Genomic DNA, 20,277 nt, shown 5'->3' on the forward strand with positions numbered 1-20,277 from the left:
TACTCACTAATCTATGACCATCTCCTTGCTTATTATTCCAAGTAAAAGAGCACCCAACTTTCTTCATATCCTCAATCTCACACTTTATGACACACTCCCTGAATTGAACCACCTCAGAGTTAGTAACAGGGTTCCCAATCCTATCATCATAATTCAAAGGGCAGTTAAAATCACCAGATACCAACCAAGGACCTGAAATTCCAGTCTCAATATTACACAAGCCCTCCCATAGCAGCTCTCTCTCTTTACTATCATTCATACCATAAACAATAGTGCACCAGAAATCCTGCCTAAGAGCAACATTGGTCACCTTCAAATGAACCATTTGAGCAGAAACCATCAACACTTGCACTTGAAAGAATTGAGGAAGCCATGCAACCAAAATCCTCCCACCCTTGACTAAAGAGAAGTTTGAAGTAACACACCAACCTTGTAGCATCCCAGTATAAATGCTAGGAAAATTACTTGATTTTATCTTATTCTCCAAAATACCACACAAACCAATCTTTTGCTTCACTAGGAAATCCTTGACTTCCTTCTGTTTTGAGAGGCCATTCAAACCTCTCACATTCCAAATTAGAATTTTATCCATGAGAAACGGATTTACCCCCATTAAGAGGGACTTCCATATTACCATGTCCAAATACTAGCCCATCATCATCCTGCAATCTCTCATATGAATTACCAACAACTACCTCACCAACAGGTTTAGCCTTAGACACCTTCCCTGCCCCATTACTCTTCTTAGGAGAAATTTTTTTCCACCCCTCCTGCCCTTCTAAAGCCTGTCCATCACTATCTTCCTCAATCTGCTTATCTACAGGCTGCTGCACAGCTTTGCAGAACCCTTAGGTCTCCATACTTTCTTAACATTTCTGCATTTCTCTTTCTCATGTCCTAACTGCTTACACACTTCACAACGAACTGGTTTCCATTCATAAATAACTTTCTTCTGAATCACACACCAAGTTTCAGACATGAATTCAATCCATTCAGGAAACTCTCCAGCAACATCCATTTCCACAAGAAAACAAACATAATTCACCTTTTCCTTCATTAAAGTAGCATTATCAAGCTTAATTGGATTCCCAACTAAACCCACAATTTTCTCAAGACAAGATTTCCCCCAATATTTCAAGGGTAACCCAGGAATTTGAACCTAAACAGGCACCTTAGTAATACCCTCAAAATTCAATTCCATCCCATTAACCCATTGTTTCAGAAAAATAGGATGATTATCAAACAAAACATGAGCAGAATTAAGAGCTTTTTCTTTAGATTCAGATTTCAAAAACCTAATAAGAAATACCCCATGCTTCAATAGAATCACCTTATCAATGTTCTTAGCCCCCCACATTCTCTTACAAAAACCCGCAAAAGCATTCACAAAAGGATTAGCTCCAAACACATAAGCAACAACACCCAAATTCCAATATGCTAATTCATCATAAACATCATCAATTGATAATTTCAACAAAGGTTTAACATCAGAACTTACAGATTTCTCAATCTGAATTGGGACGCTCAATGCTCTGTTTTGCATGTCCTCTGCTTCAATGGCATCCTTAATCCCCTCCCTCGATTTCATCACACCCAACCATTCAGACAGCTTAGACTTAGTTCTTGATCCATGAATTAGCTCTTGAATCGATTGCTCTGGAGTAAGAATCAAAGCATCCAAATTCTCAACCGCATCAAAATTTGGGGGTGGAATACCCTCAAAATTCATCATCGATTTTTCCACTGATTGAACTATCAATCGATTCGCCTCATCAATCTCATCACAAAGGTCATTTTTATTCTTGCTACCATCCCCCCTAGAGATCACCTTCTTCGATTTCTTTTTCGCCATGGCAGAAGAAGAAAAACGTGGAGAGAGAAAATCCTCCTATTTATTGTTTTCTTGAGTATTTAATCTTTGGAGTTCTTAATCCATATTTCCATTCAATACATTTCATAAACCAACTCAATTCTTAGCCCATTTCCCCAAACCACAACTTACTTTTCACTTTTCGTATCCACATCACAAAATCGAGCTAAAATGATTATGTGGACCTATAATTTTGATCTAAATGTCATTTGGTTGGATAGTCCTTTTAATAAGATTTCCAACGGTATATCATAAGTCAAATTCAGAGTTAAAATGAAGAAGATATGAGCAAAACACTAAACTCGACCCAAAACCTAACTCTTCTATTAAAACGGCCATATCTTAAAATCCAAAAATGATTTTTACCTGATTCTAATTGGGTTGGAAAGTAGACTTGATAATCTTTCTAACGATAAATTATATGCCTTATTCCGAGTTACGGATCAAAAGTTATCATAGTTTTAAAAACACGTAAAAAATTGGAATTACCACGCAACAACAAAATGCCGCGTCGCGGCAAAAGCTGACGTGTCACGGTGCCTTGTACCGTGACACAGTATTGTGTACTGTGTCACGGTACGACTGTTTCACGGTACACATACCGTGACACGATGCTTTTTTCGAGTCTTTTTCGCTTGTTTTCTCGCATTTCTGGAAAAGATGTACATCATGACACGGCGCCACGTGTCGCGCTACGGTGGAAAATGCCGCATCGCGGTGTCCTTTGTCGTGTCAAGGTTCACATACCGTGACACGGGAAGTTTCTGCATTCTCTCCTTGTACCATTTTTCACGAGTTTTATCATTTAGAGAAAAACTTTGTGCCGCGCCAAGATAGGTATTACCGTGACACGGTGCTTAGTGACCGTGTTATGGTGCCCCAAATTAGGGTATATCTTTTCTAGGGTTCCTTATGATCCCTTGCTCATTTCCTCTATAAATGCGAGCCTCATTTCTGCAGTTCGGGGTACCAAATCATTCTGTCTTCCTCTCTTATGCAACAAACAATTCTCTCTTCTCTTTTCTATGCTCTAGCCTACACACTAGCATGCCCTATTCTTCCACAATACCTTCTTTAAGCACTCCTCGGAGTCCGTACTTTACCTGAGGTTCTGTCCTTAAACCACGACGTGAAAGGTAGGACTGTTTGAGGGTTTGGCCCCAAGTCAACTCTATTTAATTTAATTATATTATTGTTTTATTGATTCTCCTTGAAGTTACTAATGTGTTCATTGTTTTTATAGTTGCAAGCAAACAAAATCAAAGTAAGGAATCATGTTCCTTTTATTCCTATTATTTTTCTAACGATTTTTATATTGTTGAATTATTGCTAAATGGCTTCCAATATTGATATTGTTCTATTATTATTATTGATCACCATATTGCATGTTAAAGGGAATATGTAATTGAATATAACGCCTAATAAGATAATTTGAACAACCGGTTTAGGTTCCTTTAATCTTGTTGTTTATTCAAGTGATCACTAATAATTAGAATTATGTTTTGCATTAATATTCAACTAATTTGGAATAATAATAGTTCTGAGTGAATTGAATATTTTGTTTGTATGCCTTTGAGATCACAAGAATACTTTTCACAATAAGAATCGAGTAGAGGCCAATATGGGCGAATGCGACTCCATGACTCACTTCGTACCATCATGCTCGATCCTCCTTTCGTGGTTCCAAACCATATGGAGTTAGTAATCTCATGGATTATGAATGGGGTGTAACCTTAACGGGCCAATTGTTGTTGCCTTTTGTTGTCCCTTAATCGTGGTTGTCTTTTATGATCCGTTATCGGCTTACAAGTTCCTTAAAAACTTGTTGGCGGCTCCCTACTTTCCTTGTCCCTAATCATATATGTCAATTCCTACTTCCTATGAGTGCCAAGCATATTCACACATGGTTAACGTAGGCGCGCTTCGAATGATGCCTACAACGTGATTTAATGACAATAAGGACAAATTGTCAGGAATTACCTACCTAATAGGTCATTTTGTTAACAACTACTCGCATAAAAATTTTATCAAAAAAATTACCCCCTAATTTTAAAAAGTTAGAGTGGCATTACTAGTAGGGAATATTTCAAGCATCCTAAACTTGAACCCCATTGTGACCATACACTTAAGCATGGTGTCGTCCAAAGGGAAAGAAGTTAGAGCAAAAGAGTCGCCAACAAGTTTTAGGAACTTGTAAACCGTTCACAGGGTGAAGGTTACACCTATTCACGATCCTAGAGATCGCTAACTCCATAGTGGTCTGGAACGATGACTGCATATCCGGGAATAAAGGTACGAATCCAACTTAAAAGAGATTGAACCCGCCCTAAAATAGGCCTCTACTTTATTCTTCTCATATTCATATGCGCTGTCTGACTAACATGCAATCATTAGGTTAACCTAAACCTATTTAATCTATCTTGGTTGATATTAAAGCAAAAATAAATCTATTACTGGTGATCACTTGAATTAAAATCATATTATCCTTAATTAAATTATTAATTATCTTATTAAGCGTGATTTCAAGTACAAATTCCCTTTAAACCAGCACAAAAGGCATGAGCAGGCAATAACAATAATATCATCAAGCAACATAATAATCATAAACCCAACAATCATAATAAAAATCTCAATCATAAAGTTTAATAATTATAGCAAATCCTAGGCATGATACTAACCAAATTAATAACAAACCCTAACATGTCACTAAACAATAAAAATCAAAGCTTTAATCCTAACATGATACTAACATGATATTAGAAAGAATAGGAAGCACACTAAACATGATACTAGAAAGCATTAAAAACATCCTAACATGATACTAGGAATTAATTAAATTTAAACATGCTTTTTATAAGAACAGAATAATAAACTTACTCACTTTGATGTCTCGTACCTCTTTCTAATAACAAAATACATGCGTTAGTAAACTTCAAAAAAATATTAAATCAAACAATTAAATTAAAGAATTGAAATAGGAATTTGGGACCAAACCCTCAGAAATTAGCAACCTTTCATGTCAAGGGCTAAGGCAACTTCAAGCTTGGCTAGGTATGTCTAGAACTAATGAATGCAAAATTATGTTAGAAAAGGCTAGCTAGAAAGCAAGAGGGAGAAAGAATAAGCTAATGCTTAAAAGAGAGAAAAAGAGAATTGTGATGATTGTGGATGATTTGAAAACAGGGATTGAGGACCTTATATATAGAGAAAACAGTCCAAAAATGATAGAAAAGAGATCGAATTTGACTCGGAATAAAATTAGCTCCTGTCGCGAACGACATGGGCCAGCGCTAAACGACAAGCATCACATTCGGTGACAAGGTTTGTCGTTTGGCGCTGATTAAAAGATAAAACGCGCTTTTTTTACGGAACCCATTTCCTAAAATAATTAAGTAAATAGACTCCGCGTTTATCAATATTAAAATCAGATTTATCATAATAAAACACTAATTCTATTCCAAATAAACTATTTATTTTCTAAAAGTATAATTATCAATCCGAACTCCATTAGAATTTAAAAGAACCTTCTAGATTATTCTAGAAGATTAAAATCAATTCTAATAACTTTAGGAATAATAATTAATAGGTTCTCCACTAGATCATTGGGCTGCATATAAAACTCATTTCGGGCCCAACTTAGTATTTTGGCCATAAGTTCCTCATTATTCATCGGAATTGAGCTTATAATATATCGTTGGAAAGCTCTTTTCGAGCCACAATCCAACTACATGATTATTGGAACTTTATCATGGACCAAACGAAATTGAACTGGCTATTTTCATAAATAGAACAGGTTTTCGAAAACAGAAAGAAAGATATTTTATAAAAACAACCGCATCATTAGACTTTTCACACTTTCACTTCGTTCAATAATTGCTGGGTTTGGTTTTTGGGGAGTCAAATTTGGGTGTTTACACTACCCATTTTGGTTTTTTACTTTTTCGGCAACAAAATTCGGCGAGTGGGATCCACTTCTATATATTTCTTTCCAGAACTTTAGAACAAAATGATGAATCGAACAATTAAGAAGCCAAACAAAGTATATTTGTAACCCTAAACCATCTAATTACAATGAAAAACAAATTTCCCTAATGTTGCAATATGCCCAATTTTTATTTCTAAATGAACCCTAATTTTGTAATCATTAAACTTTAGAATCATAATTCATAATAGAACATCAATTTATAAGTGTTACATATCTTTTAATTAAAGCCCCAATCAGTTTCCCCTTCTTTATTTTGTGTTTTTAGGCTGAGACATTTCAAAGGGGATGAGGTTGGTTGTCATAGACGAAGGTTGGGCTCAAGTTTTGGAGGAAAAATAAAAGTGTTCCCCACTAACTGGAATTTTATTGTCGAAAAATCAATATGGGTTAGTGATAGTAAAACTTTTTAAATTTAGGGGTATTTTTTTTATAAAAATTCTAAGCGAGTAGTTGCTGACAAAATGGCCTATGAGATGGGTAGATCCTGACCATTTTTCCTAAAAATAAATAATAAGATAATGGAAAATTAAGATACATGGATACAAATTTTTTTAGGTTTTTTTTTACAAAATAAAAAATACATTTTTTATTATTTAGAGAAAATAGTGGTACATAGGGGAAAAAAAACATATTTTCTTACACCTAGAAAAATAAACATAACCACAACCTACTCATTCTTAATAGTTAAGGTTGTAAACTTTTTAAAACAACATTTATGTATTTTTTATTTTCTTAATCCTTCTCATAAATATTTCGGGAGGTTACATGTATTGACTGCCTTTGTTGGTGTTGCTTTCTAATTTGACTTGTAACGCCATTGTGATTTTTTATATGTATATAAATATATTTAATTGTCGTTACATAATTGCTTGCCTTCTTTCATGATGCAACATGATTTTCCTTCATCAATTTATTGATTTCCTACCATTCTTATATGACATCTTCATATATTTAAATGTGATTGAAGATCAATCACATTGGAAAAACAAGTTAGCCACTATGTCCTTCTCTACATAATTTTGGGGGTTAATATACTCAACTCTTTTTCTCCATCTACTCGTTGAAATTACAATCAGCTCTCGGAGCCGTGATAATCATGGGCGTGATAACCAATACCATTCAACTGATGATGATTCAAGAATCAAGTCTAGTAGCCACCTTCCAGATAAGTTATTTATTGTTTTAATTTTAATATGATATCATTCTTATTCCAAAAGTAGATTGAATTTTGCTCCCAGATTGATTTGTATTCGTTCTCATTGTGAAATTAAAATTAAAACGATTCAATCTTTCGAGTAATTAATAAACTATAACCACCATAAAAACTTGTTTAAAATTTTAGTATTTTCAAAATATATTTATTAGTCAAAATTAGATTTTTTTCATAGGCCCATTCATTAATTAATTGTAAAATTTACATACAATTAAAGCTTGAATTTTTTCATCATACATCCTCGAATTTTTATATGATCTAATTCGCTCGATACCCGAGGATTTTTTTATATTTACACCATATACCTGTTAGTTTTTATAAAAATCTGAAAAATACCCTTAAAAACTACAGGATAAATGAAAGTTGATTAATTATACTTTTAAACCACCCTAGATCCCTTTCTCCATCCCTAAAAAAACCTTTCCTTTCCCCCTACCCTAAAATCACCCTAGATCTTCTTTGCTCACCCACCCTTAATAATATATTTGGTTTTGGGGGATGTGATAATGGGTTGATTTCAAAGGGTAGAGGAAGAGATATGAGGAGGTTTCATGGCATAATTTACTTTACTAACTAATGGATATAACGACCAATAGTCATGAAGGATATCAAGTGCATTTTTATGAAAACCCGAGTAGGGGTGTCCGTTCAGTTTTTGGTATCGATTAAAGCCAAATCCAATCCAATCCGAAATATAAATCGGTTTTTAATTTTTCAATCCGATGCGATCCGAACTACTCTCCAAATCCAATCCGAATTGAAATTCAATAATTTGGATTTGATCCTAAAAACCGAATTAAAATACGTAAATTTTTGGCATCTAATAGACTAATACAATGATATAAAAAAAATTAAAAAAACAAACAATTATAAAAATAATATTTTGTCCAATCCTTAATATATTAATACAAATCTTGAAAATAGTCATGATTAACATAGATTGTTTAACACCAAGTCAAAATAAATTATTCAAAATAACTAGTACAACTACAAAGGCAGCACCATTAGTCCATTACAATAACAGTTAACAATTTAACACCATGCACAAGTTCAACTACAAGGTAGGAGGTTAGGGGAGCAGGCAACAACAACTTTTAACTGAAACTTTGAGCAATAACTACAACAGTCCATATTAATACATGTTAAATTACACGATTCGGTTTTCATTTTAGTTAGGATCCAATTAGGGTCAATTTGATCCAATCCAAAAATCCGAATTTTCGTAAAATGTCAATCCGATCTGAATTGATAATTTGGTTTGGATTGGATTGGATTTTGGTTTTAATCCGAATTATGCAAACCCCTAAAGTCGAGGGTATATGGTGAATTCAAAAAAGTGCAAGGATATAGCGAATAAATTGAAAACTCGGGGGTAAATGATGAATAAGTTTTCCTTTACTCCACATATATTGCACCATGTTGATTATTACACTATTCGAAAATCTATTCTAACTTATTTTAAATGAAATTATAATCTTGTGAAATCTTGCTGGACTTATCCCGATTTATACTTTCTTAATATCAAATTTTATTATTTTTTACGTAATGAGAATTAAACATATCAAAGGTTAAAGTTACACTGCACATTGGGAACCATAAAAATCTCCTGTGGTTCAATATTTTTGAAAAGTAGGAAGTGTAATAATTATACTTTACTAACTGTTTGAATTTCTTCCTTTAAAAATACAAATTAATCGAATTGTTCATCTTTATCAATTAAAACATATAATCCAATTAAAATGCATATATTATCACTCTTAAACTGAAAAAAAATTCATTAACAACATGTAATACAAGACAATTTCAAATATAACGGCCACTCACTACCTTTGATTTTGTAAACTTTCTTAAAATTGGAAAACCTTATTAAAGTTAACTCATATAAATAATACTAACATCTCTAACGAACTCTATTATTTTTGTCAGCTCTAACTTGGTGAATGCAAAATGTTATGCAATTAATAATCAAATGGTGTTCTTACTCTATTTTATTTTATCTTTTGGTATTTTTAATCTCATAATAATCTTATAAACTAACACCAGTATCTAAAACACGTAAACATAGTCAATTTTTTTATTTAAATGCTTTGTTTTCCTCATATATAAGAAGTTGAATTTCAAATAAATTTCATAAATTTTTCGTGTATTACTTTGTTTGTTAACTATGATACAAAAAAGGGGACATCTTTACTCTACCATTATGAAACAAATGGTTTAATGAGGCTAATGTAAAATAGTTGAAAATATTTGACTGTTCAAAATTATAAAACACCTTGGGCTTATTAGGTGGGAAATATATCATTATTAGACCAATAATAACTATGGAATAAGATAAAGTGGATTATATGTGGAAAATATTTTATTTTTGGTACCTATAAAATCTGCTAATTAGATCTATTGAGATTTCTTCCCATATTTGAATTTTTCTTCCCATTTTAATAAAGAATTATCAGCGGTTAGATCACCATCTTTTTTTTACAAAAATCAACGGTCAGATCACTCGTTGCTCACCTTTAAAAAGCGTTTTAGATCTAGCTTTGTGACTTCACAATTAAATTATAACATACACATTAACAAAAAAATAAGAGGGGAAAATGGGTCGTCGAAAGCTTGAAATGAAGAAAATAGAGAAAAGCTCATCAAGGTTGGTCACTTTTTCAAAGCGTCGATCAGGAGTTTTTAAGAAAGCTAATGAGCTTTCTACCTTGTGTGGAGCAGAGATTGCAATTATTGTCTTTTCTCCCGGAGGAAAACCCTTTTCATTTGGGAAACCAAACATTGAAACTGTGGTCAATCGATTTCAAAACAGAAATCGGAAACGAGGTGGAAGCCATGAAAATGGATCTCGTGCATCGAACAAGAAGACTCAAAAGCGAGTTCAAAAACTCAACAATGAACTCATCAATCTGGATGCTCAAGTTGAGTCCGAAACTCAAAAAAATGAGAAATTTAACCAATGGGTAAACAATTGTTTGTTTGAGGGAAAACAACCAATTGAACAACTTGACGTAAATCACTTGAAAATATTTCAGAGGCAACTAAATGATTTTTGTACCAATTCAGAAACCCAGGTGATGGAATTTGAAGCATCGCAATCCTTATTGCTTTTGGCAAATATGGAGTAATTCAATTCTTGATGATTAGCAAAAAAAAACTTGGTTTCTAAATAAATTACTATCTTAGTTCAATAGAAGCCATGAAGACCATGGTCAATAAAGTTATTTAAATGTTTGTTATTTTTCCTTTGAATAGTAATATTGTAATCTTAATTTTAATAAAATCATAATATATTTGGGTGTTGAATTTTAAGCCTAATCATTAGTTTTATTATTGATTTTATGTTTTTACTTCCAGCAAAAGTATACTTTTCAAATTACATGACTATAACTATTAAAACTACACATAAATACAGCTTTTTTAATTAATTCCTAACTTTTGAAATTATAATTGATATGTTACATACTAAGCTTTGGTAATAAAATTAACATAACATTGATTTGATAGAAAAATGATACATGAAACATTAAATTATTAGCTATTGTTCATGCCATTCACAATGTTAATAACATATATATACATATTTTAAAATTTATTTTATATAACATATTTTCCACAATGCTTAGAAAAAATGACATACTACATCATTCATTTACATGATTTTTACATGATTTTTACATAATTTTGTAAAGTTATAATGTGTAATGGCATTCATATTAAAATTACACCTAAGTGTTAGGTGTATCATTTTAATTGCACAGCTTAAGTCAATAATTGCTGAGTAAAAGTTTTCAATAAAAAATTTCAATAATTATTATAGATGATATGTTTCCTTTTTAGTTTGATTTATTGCCAGTTTTAAAGATATTTCATAACCTTTTCAATTAGGTAGGGTATTTCAGTTTCCATAAAATCTTGATTTATAACTTAGTGTGCTGCAATTTTAATTTCCATATCCCAAAGTTTCAGGCCCACTCTTTTAACCTTATGTTTGCTGAGCTGGAATTATTTTGACTAAATTAAAATTATTTGTATAAAAATTAAATTATTTTTGTTGAACTCAAATTACTTTACTATATTTAAATGTTTTTATTGAGGAATAGTTAACCCAGATAATCCCACCTTTGGGTTATTTTTAAATAAACCGACCTTTAATCCCAATATGCTCAAAATAGTCCCAATCGGTCATGTAACTTGTTATAATAAGTTACCAGATACGTGGCAGCATGTGATTAGCCAAGGCAAATAAAAATAAAATTAATAAATTTAAAAAAAGGTAAAATTTTTTTGTTTAAAGAAAAAATATAAATAAAAAATTAATATTAAAAAAACCACCCACTGCCCAAGCCACCGTTGCCCCTCCACCTGAGTCCCTACCACGCGGCTCCAGTCAGCCAGCCCCCAATCCCACCGCTGGCTCCAGTGCGCGACCGATCCCCGTCCCTTGAACCACCAACCCTTCCCCCCACCCCCCCACCCACCCACCCAAAAAAAAAAAAAACCAGGCTTACCCCTACCCTCGAAAACCCATTTTTTGTCATGACCCCAGCCCTCTCTCCGTCCGCTTTCCCTTTTTGGGCCACGTCAACCTCCGCTGTCCCCAACTCGTCTGCTTCAACGAATCGGGTCGATTTTTGTCGGTGCTGATGGGACTTGTTTCTAGATGTTCATCGGAGGTTTTGCCGCGGTTTCACGAATCCTATGTAAATATCGACGAGGTTGTGGGGGATTTGTCGGCATTGGAGTTGAGATTTCAATGGGGACTAGTGATTCATGTGGCGCCTGTGCCGGTGGGTCTGGGCGAGGCCCGCACCAGGGAAAAGGGAATTGTGGCTGGGCGTGGGTGGTGGCTGAAGTAATGGTGGTTTATTTTTATTTGATTTTACTTTTTTTTGTTAATTTTTTAAAATTATGGACAAATCAAGTTGTGACACGTGTAATAATTTAAACTTAATAAAAAAAAATTACCTTTTCAACCGATTACAGGTCACTTAAGACCATTTTGAGCAGATTGGGTATAAAGGTCGGATTATTTAAAAATAACCCAAAGGTAGGATTATATTTAGCGAACACCCAAAAGTGGGATTATTTTGGGCAATTTTTCCTTTTACTAATTAAAACTTAATTTTATTAATTTGCAACTATATTTGTTTTTACTAATTTAAACTTGTTTTAAGTAAACTGAACTCATTTTTTTAATTTAACAATTTTTACTAAATTGACTCAACTAGTTTTAAGACCTAGTGTTTTGGTTCACCATGTTTATAGTTCTAAATATATCAATTATCAATGACAATTCAATCAATCAATTATCTAGAGCAATTGCTAAGCCTACGGTCGGGTCTTAACGCTCTCAATTTAACATATGTAGTTTGGTATCTAACATAATCAATATTGCTAATTGTAGGTAAGCCTCTAAAACTAAGATCTTTCGATTCAAACTCTTATTAACAATAATTAATCAAACAATTGATCAGGTTACAAGATTATAAATTAAACACTATCAATTAGAAAAATCAATAATTAATATATCAAAAACATCTATCAAGATTAATAATATAAACATGGATTCCCAAACCTTAGAAATAAACTACACTAGCATGAAATAAATAACGAAAAATGTTGTGTAGAACGAACTCACGTGAGTACGTTCCATTATTCGGCCCGCGCGCAGCCTGTCATTTATATATCCATGAAATTAAAAAAAAAAAAACAAAACAAAACCAAAACCAACATTCGTCTTCCTCCTTCTTCTTACCCGCGTTTTCTCCATTTCATCAGTTACACTCCATTACTATCGAATTAACTCATTTTCCGAATAATTCGCATCACTTCTTTATTTTTCAACTTTAAATTTATTTGCATCTAATTAATTTTCAGTTCGTTTGTACTTATATATAAACCTTAACTTTCGTCATTCTTGAGTACATTAATGTCTGAATTTTCGTCGATTAAATATTTTTCGCCTCTAAAAGTTTATCATAAACACAGTGAACAACCACGAAACAGGAGAATGAAGACAGTTCCAATGGCTGAAAGGTTTATTATATTTCAATTATTTTTAGGTTATATATTTAATTTTTTTGAAATCCTTTTTCATAACTTATATTTTGATTTGTAGGGATCATTTTGAAGCTGCATTGAAGAATTATGGTCCTAAGCCTGGTTCTAAACAAAGTCGAGCTAGTAGGTGTGAATTTCTATTCTATTTATTTCACAAAAAGTCTTGTTTGCAGAGAGTATTTGTTGTTTGATTATAGAATATTTTTGTTAGGAAACAAAGCATTTATGGTTTATTGCAGAATATTCTTGTCTCGAATTAGCTTATTGTTGTTGTAATTTGATAATAGATTATTTTGTTAGGATTTACAATTACTTGGTCAGGAATTAGATTCTTTGTATAGAAATTAGCTTATTATTCAGTGATAAATCATACTTGCAAATTAGATATTTTGTCTTGAGTCAGATTATATTATTTTGATAATAGAATATGTTTGTCAGGAAATAGATTATTTTGGTTAGAAATTACATTATTTTTGTCAGGAGTTAAACTATATCAGCCATGAATAAGATTGTTTCAGTCAGAAATTAGATTACTTTTATAAGGAATAACATATATGTGTTATTTCATTAGACAGAAATTAGATTACTTTTAACAGGAATAAGGTAGTTTTTGTTTGACAAAACAATATTTTTGTCAGGTATTAGCTTATTAATGTGTGATATTAGATTGTTTTTGTTTGATAATAGAATGTGCTTGTCATTAGATTATTTTGGTCAAAAATTAAGTTATTTTTGTCAAGAGTTAAAATATATTTGCCAAGAATAAGATTGTTTCAGACGAAAATTACTTTTATCAGGAATAAGATATATGTGTAATTTCATTAGTCAGGAATTATATTTCTTTTATCAGGAATAAGATAGTTTTTGTTTGACAATACAATATTTTTTTCAGGAATTAGCTTATTATCGAGTGATATTACATTATTTTTATTTGATAATAGATTATATTTGTCATGGTTTACCTTAATTTTGTCAGCTATTATATTATTTCTATCAGAAATTTGATTTTTCTTGTCTTGAATTAGATTATATTATTGTCAGGGATAAGATAATTATTGTCAAGGATAAGAATGTTTTAGTTTGTTTACAATTTTAATGTGATTTTTTACTTTTCAATTTTTCAGTTCTATTACTGAAGATGATATTTCAGACCTACAAGTTGGTACTGAATCCACTACTAATTAACTTTGTCTAATTCTAGAAGATCTTAGTGAGCAGCAAAAGAAGGATGTTATAGAGATTGGTTTTGGTGGTTTGCTACATCTTAGTTTGAAGGATAACATCAGCCATCAGTTATACAACTATGTAGTCACTCATTATAATCCTAAGGTTAGAAATCTGATTGTTTGTGAAAAGGAACATGACATTCATATAGATAGTTATGATATTGCTGATGCGTTGGGTATTCCTTATACTGATAAACCTGTGAAAGAAATATCTAAAATCAAGAAAGGATTTAATCTTGATGATGCTTTGAAGTTAAAGTGGAGGAAATTTTTTGGGTTTAGATAATGTTGTTGAATCTGAAAATGCTGGTGAAAGTAAGAAAAGGAAAACTGAAGATACTGAGAAAAAGACATGTCAATTTTTACACTTATAAAGAGTTGTTTGAGAAATTTAGAGATGGGAGTTAAGAATTCAAGAAACCTTTAGTTCTTTTTGTTGAGTCCCAATTTTTTGGCTCCAATGGGTGATAAGTCTCCAAACTTTAACATTATTAAGTCTTTGGAAGATGTTCGTCTCATAAAGACTTACAATTGGGCTAGTTATGTGATGGATTGTAAATGTTATTCAATAGTAGAATTTCAGGCTTTTGTTTTGAAGAGGTAGGCAGAAGGGGGAGGGAAAACTAAATCAAAACATATAAATGGTTGTCTTATTGCGTTTGTTATTGCCTTTTTGCAAAATTTTGAGTTTGGGACCACCTTAGATAGGAAGCCATTTATAATGAATTGGACTTGTGAAAGTCTGAATAAGAGGATTAAGGCTGTTGCAAAAAATATGGACTATGGTACTTTGAAGTTATATCCTTATACCGTTCCAAAACAGTATGCTGGGAAAAGTGATGAGGCTGTTTTAAAAACTTTTCATCCTGAGAGCATTGAGTTTAAGCTTGAATATATTGATGAAGAAGATGTGGATCTAAAGAAGGAAGGTCCTGGTGTACAACCTGCTAGCTTTAATTTCAAAGTTGAAGATGAGAAAGCTAGATATGTAATGTACAAGATTCGTCAAGATTTTCCAACTAATCATGAAATTGACGAGATGGGTATTGATGTAAGTTTAAAATCTCATCTTTTGATTAATTTAAGTTCGTTTACTATTCAGCTTTTAAATTTTTGTTTGATAATAGTTTTATTTAGTCAGGAAATATATTAGGTTAGTTAGGAATTATATAATTTTAGTCAGACATTAAGTTATTTTTGTCAGGAATTAAATTACATCCATCAGATCTTGAATAAGCTTTTTATTAAAAAAAAAAAAAAAAAGTCCACCATTGTAGTCTGAACTGTATGATCAGCTACATATATAATTAAATTTTTATCCTTGTCATATTTGTACTAATCTGTAACAAATTAAAATATATAAATCATACTTACAAATTAGATTCTCTTTGTCTTGACAATAAAATATGTTTTTATCCTTGTCATATTTGTCATATTTTCTTTGTCAGGAATTAGATTAGTTTTGTTAGAAATTCAGTTATTTTTGTCAGGAGTTAAATTATATGAGTTAGAAATAAGACTATTTCAATCAAAAATTAGATTACTTTTATCAGGAATTAGATTATTTTGGTCAAGAATTAAATTATTTTTCAGGAAATAAATTATATCAGTCAAGATTAAGATTAATTCAGTTAGAAATTAGATTACTTCTGTTAGGAATAAGAATGTTTGAATCAGGAATTAGAATATTTCAGTCAAGATTCATATTATGTCAGTAATAGATTATTATTTTCAAGAATTTGTGTATTTTTATCTAGAATTACAAATTTTTAATCATGAATTAGATTGTAATAGCCATCTTTCGTTCTTGGTGATAATCCTCCACAAGTTAGGGAACATTGTCGAAGATAATTGCTTTTAATGATCCTTAGTTGTTGTGACAATCTTCCAGCAGCTAGGGAACATTGTCGAGAATCATTGCTTGTAATGATCCTCAGTTAGTTTGTTGATGCTTCACTTAAATGCTTGTTGTGTTGATGCTTTGCTGTGACATTGCTATGTGTAGGGAATATTTCAAGCATCATAACCCCAAGCTTGAACCCCACTGTGATCATACACTTAAGTATGGTGGCGTTCCAAAGGGAAGAAAGCTAGAGCAAAAGAGTCGCCAACAAGTTTTAGGAACTTGTAAACCCAAAACGATCCAGGAGATCGTCAACTCCATAAGGTCAGGAACCAAATAGGGTTCGGGGATGAGGGTACGAATCTAATCTACAAAAGAAAGGACCTGCCCTATAAAATAGGCCTCTACTTTGTTCTACTCATATTCATGTGCGCTTTCTGATTAATATGCAAACATTATATTGATTCTAAACCTGTTTATCTATGTTGGTTGAATATTATTAATGCACAAATAATACTATTATTGGTGATCACTTGAATTAAAATCATATTAGCCTAAACCAAATTATTAATTATCTTATTAAGCGTGATTACAAGTACAAATTCCCTTTAAATAAGCATAGAAGGTGTGATCAAGCAATAATAATAATAATAAAACATCAAACAACATAATAATAATCAAAATCATGTTAATAATAAAGCTTAATAATAGCAAGATCCTAGGCATGATACTAACAAGATTAATAACAAATCCTAGCATGTCACTAAGCATTAAAGATCAAAGCTTTAAACCCAACATGGTACTAAAATGCTATTTGAAACGATAAAAGGCACCCTAAACATGATTTTAGAAAGCATTAAATAACATCCTAACATGATACTAGGAATTAAAACAATAATAAACATGCTTTCTACATTGTGAAAGAAATAGGGAGTAAGCTAATCTACTTACTTTGAAGCCTCGTACCTCTTTCTAATAACAAAATACACAAGTTAGTAAACTTCAATGAAAATAATAAAGAATTAAAGAATTAAACTAGAATTAAATTAAATTAGAATTAAATAAAGTTTAAACTAGATTTGGACCAAACCCTCAGAAAATATTAAACCTTGCACGTCTAGGACGAAGGCAACTTCGAACTTGGCTAGATGATTCTAAATCTTGTGTATGCGGAATTGTGTTTAAAAAAGGCTAGTTTAGAAAACAAGAGGGAAAAAGAATTAAGTAATTCTTGATGAGAGTTGATGAAAAAAAACTGAGGTCGAGGACCCTATTTATAAGGAAACAGTCCGGAAAATCATAGAATTTGATAGAAAATAATCAGAATTTGAAAAGGAATAAAACTCCACTTTGTCGCTAACAAACCGACCTTGTCGCCAGAAATTTATCTTGTTTTGTTTTTGTTTTTGTTTTTGTTTTTGTTTTTTTTTTTTTAGTGTGAAATCCTAAAGCAGGGGAAGGGGAAAACAGTAGAGTAAAATGAATCTTGAAGAGGGGGAAAGCTTGAGGGTTTACGTGAGATTAGAGGGGAAATAAGGGTCTTGGATTTCCTAGTTCTAAAATAAAACTAGGATTTTTTTTTTTTTTTTTTTGACAACAGCAAACCACAAAAAGGTTAAGAAACAAAAGAGGAAAGATTAATTCTACAAATATTAGCTATATCGTGTGCCCGAGCCACTTGGTCCCTGCCAACCTTCTATATAACACAAGTCCTAAAATTCGCTGCAATCATCTGGATGTCTCGAATAGTCCACAAAATACTAATATCAGCTGTTTGCTGATTGCCTAGAATTTTAACCAGAGTAGAAGAATCCGAATATATGAAAGCCCTGAAGAACCCTTTCATCACAACCCACCGTAAGGCCATTAGACAGGCAAGAGCCTCCGCATGTAAAGCTGAAACTGCCTTGCAAAAGTGCCCCCCACCATCCTGGTAGATATTACTGTCTGAAGAAAAAGCCCACCCTAAACCAGCATTTTCACTGTTCTTCTCCCATGAGCCATCTACAAGAACTATCACCCCCTGCGTTGTAATTGGCAATTGGCGTAAAGTGTAGTCCTCTATTCCCATAGACGAGTAAAGAAACCCTGGAGGTATAGTGTCTGTAGTCACCCTCTCATCATCTGTCCTTTGAGGGACTCTACCCTTTTTCTCCCTGAAAGTCTCCAGTTCCTGACCTGCTCTGTCCATATGTTGACGCCATGTTTCCTCGTCACCATCTTCCCCTCTAAAGACACGACCATTTCTAGTTACCCATAAACACCATAGGGTCATTATTACTTTAATGATCCTATCACTATGGATGCCATCCTCGCTATAGAAAAGCAGGATATATGTCTGAATCCAGTGTCGCACAGGAGTAGATTCAGCAAGATTCAAGTTGAAATTAACGGAACAATTATCCCACGCATACCGCGCTACTACACAATCTCTGAAAAGGTGTTGAAAGTCCTCTTCCAATTCTCCGCACAAGTCGCATTCTAACTGCACTGGAATGCCCCTGTGATGGAGATTTGCTTTGACTTCCAGACCATTTAGAAATAACTTCCAAAGAAACAGGCCCCATTTGGGTGGAATATTAAACCGCCAAAGAATCTTCCACACCTCCTTATACCTGCTATGATAAGAGTCCACATCTTTTAAACCTTGTAGGAAAGCGTAACCTGTCTTCGTCGTGTATCTCCCCGATTTATGGTGTGGCCAGTAAAGAAGATCTTCATCCTGACTATTAGATAGTTCCATGCTCAAGATTTCCTTCGCACTTTCCCATTCAAACCTTTTCCTTACCAAGGAGAAATTCCATCTCCTTGGATCATTGAGCAAAAGCTCACTAACAACTCCTGCTCCCACCCCTCTCAAAGGTTGACTGGAAGACATGATGGGCACCTTACCATTTACCCATTTCATATTAGCAGACTTGATCCTTTCTCCCGACCCTACTTTCCACGCAAAGCCACCAATAAGTGTGTTGGTAACAGAGAAAATACCCCTCCTTCCCCATGAAGGGGAGAGACCTAACTTTGAGCCTTTACACCCCGTAGTGAGCGGGCTCTCCTCCCTTCGGTATAAAACCCTAGAAGGCAAAAGTTGGGGGTTGCAATGCATTCTATGAACCTGTCTGAATAAAATTGCCTCATTTAGCGTACCCACAGCTCTAATCCCCAAGCCCCCCATCCCCTTTGGAAGATGCAGAATATCCTTCTTTACCCAATGCATCCCTTTCTCCTTGTTAGAGGCCCAGAAAAATCTAGCGATAATGGAATCAATCGCATTTGTCGTGGAGGCCGGTAGCTCGAAACATTTCATTACATGGGAAGAAATACTTATGAGGACAGAGTTGATCAAGACTAACTTGGCAGACTGTGAAAGCCTAAGAGAACTCCACTGTAGTATTCTATTTGCCACCTTATCAACCAAAAACCGGAAGTTATCCGCCCTTCTATTAGTGAAATCAATAGGGGATCCCAAATGAGTACCTAAGTTATCTTTCTGGTCCATTTTCAGAATATCTTTGAAACATTGCCTGTCCTGAGATGATGTCGAGGGACTGAAGCGAATGAAAGATTTCTGAAGATTAAGTTGTTGACCTGAAACCTTCTCAAATCTCCTTAAAAGATCAGCTAAATGCCCACACGAGGAGGAAGTAGCTTTGAAGAAAATCATCGCATCATCTGCAAAAAAACAAATGGGAAATGGAAGGAGAACGCCTTGTGACTTTGATCCCCTTAATCAAGTCAATATCTTCTGCTAGAAGTAACATTCTAGACAAAATATCCATGCAGAAAAGGAAAAGATACGGGGAAAGAGGATCCCCCTGTCGAAGACTACACTCGGGCTTAAAAGATTCCGTGACCCTTCCGTTCACCAGAGATTTGTAAGAAACAGTAGTAATGCATTGTTCAACCCATCGAACCCACTTGTTAGGGAACCCATATGCCTTGAGAATTTTGAGAATAAAAACCCAGTTAACTCGGTCATAAGCTTTAGACATATCAATCTTCAAAGCGACCATAGGAGCCTTAATCCTCGTGCAAGAAATAACATAAGTCAACTCATGACTTAGAAGAATGTTGTCCTCC

At 33.2% G+C, this 20,277-nt stretch overlaps 1 protein-coding gene across 1 annotated transcript; it reads left to right on the forward strand.

The window, feature by feature from the left end:
- The first annotated feature begins 9,662 nt into the window (after window positions 1-9,662).
- On the forward strand, window positions 9,663-10,193 carry LOC145610736 (agamous-like MADS-box protein AGL29). The gene has a single exon (XM_081666037.1). The coding sequence runs from the start codon at window positions 9,663-9,665 to the stop codon at window positions 10,191-10,193; it is 531 nt and encodes a 176-aa protein (XP_081522163.1).
- Window positions 10,194-20,277: the final 10,084 nt, after the last annotated feature.

This window comes from Chenopodium album, chromosome 24, assembly GCF_948465745.1.
Source record: "Chenopodium album chromosome 24, dcCheAlbu1.1, whole genome shotgun sequence".
In the NCBI taxonomy this organism is placed as follows: Eukaryota; Viridiplantae; Streptophyta; class Magnoliopsida; order Caryophyllales; family Amaranthaceae; genus Chenopodium; species Chenopodium album.